Source organism: Eupeodes corollae, chromosome 1 (assembly GCF_945859685.1).
Source record: "Eupeodes corollae chromosome 1, idEupCoro1.1, whole genome shotgun sequence".
NCBI classification, from domain to species: Eukaryota; Metazoa; Arthropoda; class Insecta; order Diptera; family Syrphidae; genus Eupeodes; species Eupeodes corollae.
Window position 1 is genome coordinate 276,151,962 of NC_079147.1, and position 6,551 is coordinate 276,158,512.

Genomic DNA, 6,551 nt, shown 5'->3' on the forward strand with positions numbered 1-6,551 from the left:
TCAATCTTACTGTAAGGTACAGTGATTCGTTCCTTAGCCGTACTACGCGAATGTGGAATTACCCTTAACACTTTATATTCACATGTTTCAAGATTTAAAAACCAATGCACATTGACTAAACCCTCTTTGCGACTTATTTGCAACTGATTTTCTAGCAAGTTTTGGACCCCACCCGTTTTTAAAACTAAAAAGACACTAAAAGCGTCTTTTTCAATAAAGATTGTCGTCAATTTTTAAATAAAAAAGACAAGTTAATTAAGTTCGTTTCGTGAAACTAAGAGGTGGTCTAAGTTTTGATGCAGGAATCAGTTGTAAATATTTGAATGCAACTTTCGTTTCAAATGTACTTGAGTTGACATCCAAGTCTTAAACGGATACCACATTGTTTCTCAGGATTTCTAATAGTTTTTGAAATCACTTTAAGCTAAGACAAAAACATCAGTCTTCCATGTAGGAAGCATACATTTTAATTTCACTGAAAATAAAATCAAAAATATTAGACTTTCACTTTGAATAATTTCAAAACAACCAGATTAACCCTTTTGTATATTTAATTCTACTTTATTTCTTTTACTTAAAATAAAATAACATGGCAATCATAGTTTTCTAAAAACAATACAATGGTTACCCTGATCGTAAAAGCTTTTTTCAATGGTAATGTCTGATACTTTTTTACAAAGATTTTCCAATTCGTTTTCCTCAAAAACATGATAAAATCTTAGGAAAGTCGAAGTGTCCGTTCTTGATTCTTGTGACGACTTAAGTTTCCATGGGACGAGAACATCCTGTTGCTGGAATTCAGTTCGATTTGTATGAACGGGCAGTTGAATATCAATTTCTAGATTCATCTCTTTACTATCGTTTTCGGTCTTTTGCCTTTGTTCGTCTTCGGATATTTTACCCTTGTTAACGGCTTTATTTTGTCGTAAATATGAAGATTTCTTCAAATTGGCCTTCTGATTTTTAGCCCAAACGTAAATGAGACCTTGTCCACCTTTACGAAGCACTCTTGCCATCTCGGTAATTGATTGTAGACGACGCGCCTGGATGGGATAGTTTGTTATTGTTACAAAACAATACTTTTGTATTAATTAAAGCAACTTTTTTGATTGTCTTACTTCACTCGCCAAATGATGGATGACTGCAATGCTTATGACGCCATCAGCTGTTGAGGAGCGAATCGGAACCGATAGACAATCACACTTAAAAACATGCTGTTTATTAGATGAGCAAACGCTTAGCAAGCCAGAGCTTCGATCGCAGCCAATCTGCAAACAAAATAATTGACCTTTAAAAATATTTGTTTCTTTTCCATATTTTATTCTACAAAATATGTAACATATTGTTTGGTTCTTACTTGAAGAGTTTCTTTGTTGATTGATAGATATTTACCGTTTCCGCAGCCAATATCAACTATAATCGAACCAGGAGGAAACGCGTCCAAGAACTGAGCAACATTAGGCCATGGCGAGTGTCTGGTCTCGCTAAAGTGATTAGCAATTTTTTCATAGATATTATGCACATTCATTTCTTCAACCTTTTTGGCAAGCTTTTCAAGAGGTTCTTTGGATTCCAATGAGTTTGTTTTTCGACTATTGCACAAAGTGGGGTATTTGCAATCGCATGGAGTATATCGAAGCTTTCTAAATGTGAAGGATGTGCGTTTACTACGTTGTTGGGTTGTTAGACCATTGTTTGGAGTGTTGATTACATCCATTACTCGTGGGGTTATGCCGTGTGTCCAGTCGTATCGACATTCATCAGACATTATCAACAACGATCGACGTGGAAGTAGAACCGAGACACGTTGGCCGTTTTTACGAAAGTCCATGACAACATCACTTTCTAAGGACAACGATAGAATTGGATCTATAAACGCACTGTGAGTGTCTACATGAGGTGGAATTCCATGACCAGGCATATATTCATTGACTGTTAGTTGGTCAGGTTTGAACCAGCTAAGAGATGGCTGTTTCTTGCCTAATTTATGCCACAACACATCGCATTCCTTGGGTATTGTTGTTTTAAGGGGTTTGTCGGGATCAACGAGGTTTGATCCGTATAGAAATTCGTAGCCAAAATGCTTGACTAATCTGTTTTTTAACGATCCTGTTGTTGGAGGTTGACTGATCGCCGCCAAAAGAGCAGATTCTTCCGCCAGTGTGACAAAGTCTGGAATTATAATCGTTCCAGGAGGCAGTTCTTTGTCCATAGGATTTTCAACCTCTGGTGTTCCTTTGAAATAGGACATATATATGACTGTTGAGTTTTGTCCAAGCTCTGACCGACCATGCATGCCATCAAAAACATTAATGGCTTCTTGAACGATGTCGAAACCAAGGAAGCAATACGATTTGTTCGGTATCATTGTCAGATTCGATACTTTGCCATATTTTTGAGTTTCCTGAATAACCGAGTCCTCGGTCAGACCAGTGCTAAGACCAGCATTACAAATTGCAACAAACTATAATTATTAATAAATTGTATGGTTAAAAATATGATTGTTTCTTTTTGTAAATACCAAAGATGGTTCATCGGATGGGGGAATGTTTGTTTCGCTAGAAACGATGGCACGGCATCGTATTTGCTTTCTTCTTATTTTTTTATCTGAATTAATTGTTGTCATTGTTGAATTTTGTTATTTTCAATGAAAAATATTGAAAAGTTAAGCAATTCCAGCTATGAAAAGCACACCTCTGCTCCGGATCTGAATCTGAAAGGTAAATAAAATAAATATTGAATTAACGCAACGTAATCGTTGTCAAAGCATATTGCTAACATCTACGTAACGTGAAAATTATCAACAATCGGGTACGTTCACGGAATATTACAAAATGTCCATTTTCAGATTCAAACAAAGGAACGCACAAACAAAATTAAAGCAAAATTTTAAGCAACCTATTTTTAAGGGTTTAACAATTTGCTAGTTAGCGAATAGCTAAAAAGTGACAGTTCGTGAAAATAAACATAGCAAATACACAATGTACCTATTTATTGGAATTTCTATCTTTAGACTAGACCATTCCATCGACTGTTCTCATAATGGGAAAAAATAAATCAATATACAGTAATACCCCCTTAGTTGCACCTCGCTTAATTAAACATCCCGCTTAATTGATAGAAAAAATTGGCTTCGAAAATTTCCGGTATTAGTCGTAAAGCTTTTACGACGGTTAAATGAACCCCTCTTAGTTGAATTACTCGCTTAATTGATCTTAAAAATATGCTACAGAAAAACTAAATACATGGACGTTTTTCGGATAATTGGACGAACAAAAAATGATTGTGATTGAAAAACCAAAACGTCAATTTGTTTTAAAAATAGGGTTGTACCTTTGCAATATTTCTCCAACAAAAAGGCATGGATGACCCAATACTTATTTGCCCAAATTTTATATAAATTTGACGAAGAAATGATAGAGAAGAAGACGTCGTCTTCTCTCCTAACAGAGGGTGACGGTGCACCCATGCCCTATCCAACCACGACTCCGCTCTCTACATAAGTCGTAGACAGTCCATCCTTAATGGAAACTGAGGACGACCTTAATTGTAGCCAAAATGCTGCAGTTAGTACAGATTAATTTCGAACACTCCACAAAGACCTCGGCCACACCTCTTCACCGTCTGGCAAGAAACGGGGAAGACATTGTCCTGATTCAAGAGCCATGGATTGTGGGATCCGTTGTTCGGGGGCTCAGGACTCCTGGGTACTCTACACACTGCGTGAGACATATAAAGATGAACTTAGATCTTGCATACTAGTGAAACGTAGCAGTAATACTATATTCTTACTCCATCACTTCAGTGACAAAGATACCACTGTAGCTAGGCTTCAAACAACCAAAGGAAGTTTCTGACCATGGCCATGACCACCTTGGCCCTTTCCCTGGAAAAATCCTTGAGAGAATCGTCGCTGAAGCGGAAAGGCAAAGGATCCGCCTAATTATTGGAAGTGATGTTAACGCTCATCACACGGTATGGGGAAGTACGAATATCAACGACAGAGTTGAGTTTCTTTTTGATTATATTCTTGGTCTTAACCTCTTAGTCATCATCACTAAAACTCTAAAGGAGGCCTAGACATTCAGATAGTATGCACCATATGATCTTGGACTGGAAGTATCCAAAGAACACTCGTTCTCTGATCATAGATATATCCAGGTCAATATCAATGTGGATGAAAACCCGAGTCCATTTAATTTTCGAAATTATCGGAAAACTGACTGGGCTTCATACATGAACTCATTACAAAGTTTACTAAAACCTGGCCTATCTAGTCCATCCTCTAATGCTAATAAACTTGACAACAAAGTCATTGACCTCACCTAACCTATGAACAGATCGCTAGAAATTGCTTGTCCACTTATACACATTAGAGAAAAGAGGAAACCACATTGGTGGGCCTAAGAGCTTGACTCGCTCCGGAAAGAATGCAGAAAACTTTTCAACCGGACCAAAGCCACAAGACTAGCCTCTCACTGGGAGTCTTTTACAAAGAATCCCTAAGAATCTACAAGAAGGCACTAAGGAAATCTAAGCGATCTTCTTGGCGAACCTTCTGTGGCACGATAGAAAAAACTTCTGAAGCCTCTAGGTTACGGAAAATTCTTTCAACTAGTCCAGTGATGCCAAGCTGCTTGAAAAATGCAGAGGCTCCTGGACAAATTCAAGTAATGAATCCCTGCACTTACTATTGGATACTCATTCTCCTGGTAGTTCTCTTACCAAAACTTGCAACAGTTATATACATTCAAGTCCCAATACAACATATCCAATAGGTCTGATCTCAAGGGACAAGCTACAATGGGCTCTCAACAGCTTCAAACCTTTTAAATCTGCACGACCAGATGGAATAATACCAGCCGAGATATACAAAAGACTTCTGACATAATTGCACCAATCTTTGAGGCAATTTTTACCAGCTGTCTTTACCTGGTCCATGTTCCCTCCGCATGGAGAGAAGTTAAAGTTGTTTTTTTTACCCAAAGCATTCAATCCCAAAGATCTATTCCTTCTTAAGACATTGGAAGGATTGATTGATATCCATTTAGGGCAAGTATTGATACAAGACTTTTGCCTACTGTAAAGGTAAATCGGTAGAAACAGCGTTACACACCTTAGTACGCACCGTTGAATATTCCCTCCATCATAAGGAGTTCACTATAGTTGCTTTCCTTGACATCGAAGGTGCCTTAATATCTTAAAAGAACTCTTACAAAATGCCTTAGACAGACTAATACTTTGGTTGATGACGTTGTGGACTGGGTGTTAACACAAAACCGATTTAGTCTTATTTTCGAGAAGATACAAAATTTGATTTGTCAACCAGTTACGATCTAAATCATATCAATATAATCAGACTCTCACCTTTGGTAGGGGACTCAAAATGGTTCCATTGAGCATAGGATGCAGCCTCAAGATTCATGTGGTATCACAATGGGCCATTAAACTGGCCTAAGTGTGTCCGTTTCCATCTTGGACAGCCACTTTAACCTAACCTAATCATAGATCACGTTCTTGAGGACAATACAGATTTCAATGCTTATTTGGCATTTAATGACATAACATATCATTTAAATTAAGTTGACACTAAAATGTTTGTAGCGTAAATTTCTTGGATGAATATTTTATTATTTAGTTAACCTACTCGTTCAATTATACGGTTTTCGCTTAATTGAACAGATATGTCAATTAATTGGAGTTTCGCTAATTGAACCACCCGGATTATCGAAAAATCTGACAAAATGGTCAGTGCAATTAAGCGGACAATACTGTATTCTTGATCTAGATCTTTCAAAATACCAATTTCCCCTCTTTTTACATTCCATGGGGCAAAATAAATAGATTTATTTTTGATATATGATCAAATCATTGCACAAATGTTAACAAAAATTAAAAAAAATGTTTAGCTGGGAATTTGATGGCTCTGCCGCGCTTCATAGCACGCACAAGTAATTACACAAATATATATAATGACAAAAAAAACAGATCCAATTGTGTTCCGTGTGCAATGAAAAAAAATCAATTTCTTAAGGGAAATCGGAATTTACCCATGGAAAACCCTATGAAATTAATTGCACAGATGACATATTGATTTAGAAAAATGTTAAAAGGTAAAGAACCCATTTCGTGGTTTTCCCTTCAGCAAATTGTGGAGAGATAGTGAGAAGAAAAAAATCGTTTAAAATTAGATAAAATAAGTTCTAAACATGGCTTAAAAATTTTACTAAATTGTTTTAAATTTAACGGCAGTAAGTTAACCGTTGATCAGAATTAAATTTTAAGATCTGTGCAATGTTGAAGGCAGATTAGATACGGCGTTAAGGTGGCCTTGCTTCGAGGTTGCTTTGAATGACATTTCTATTATTTCATCCCTCCAAAGAGCAAATATTTTGTTTGTTTACATTTTTCTTACAGCTGTTGAGCTGTCAGACAAAGCAAATGTTTAGATAATTGAATTAGTACTTCCGTTTATAGTCACATTACGTTACATTACGTTCTTTTCGTTACAGTTGTCAAACGAAACGTGAGTTCGAAGATACATTGTAATA

At 36.6% G+C, this 6,551-nt stretch overlaps 1 protein-coding gene across 1 annotated transcript; it reads right to left on the reverse strand.

Moving 5' to 3' along the window:
- Nucleotides 1–533: 533 nt before the first annotated feature.
- LOC129942368 (alkylated DNA repair protein alkB homolog 8) lies at nucleotides 534–2,723 on the reverse strand. The gene is made up of 4 exons (XM_056051264.1): nucleotides 2,522–2,723; nucleotides 1,358–2,464; nucleotides 1,119–1,268; nucleotides 534–1,043 (listed from the first exon to the last, which is right to left on the reverse strand). Exons 1-4 carry the CDS (start codon nucleotides 2,624–2,626, stop codon nucleotides 597–599), a joined length of 1,809 nt encoding a protein of 602 aa, XP_055907239.1. The 5' UTR covers nucleotides 2,627–2,723; the 3' UTR covers nucleotides 534–596.
- Nucleotides 2,724–6,551: the final 3,828 nt, after the last annotated feature.

Excerpts from the sequence above, each read along its gene's own strand:
- LOC129942368 (XM_056051264.1), bottom strand. The coding sequence starts at position 2,626 with ATGACAACAATTAATTCAGATAAAAAAATAAGAAGAAAGCAAATACGA. Across the intron at positions 2,465-2,521 it reads CATCCGATGAACCATCTTTG|TTTGTTGCAATTTGTAATGC; the intron begins GTATTTACAAAA and ends TAATAATTATAG. Across the intron at positions 1,269-1,357 it reads TCAACAAAGAAACTCTTCAA|ATTGGCTGCGATCGAAGCTC; the intron begins GTAAGAACCAAA and ends TTTTGTTTGCAG.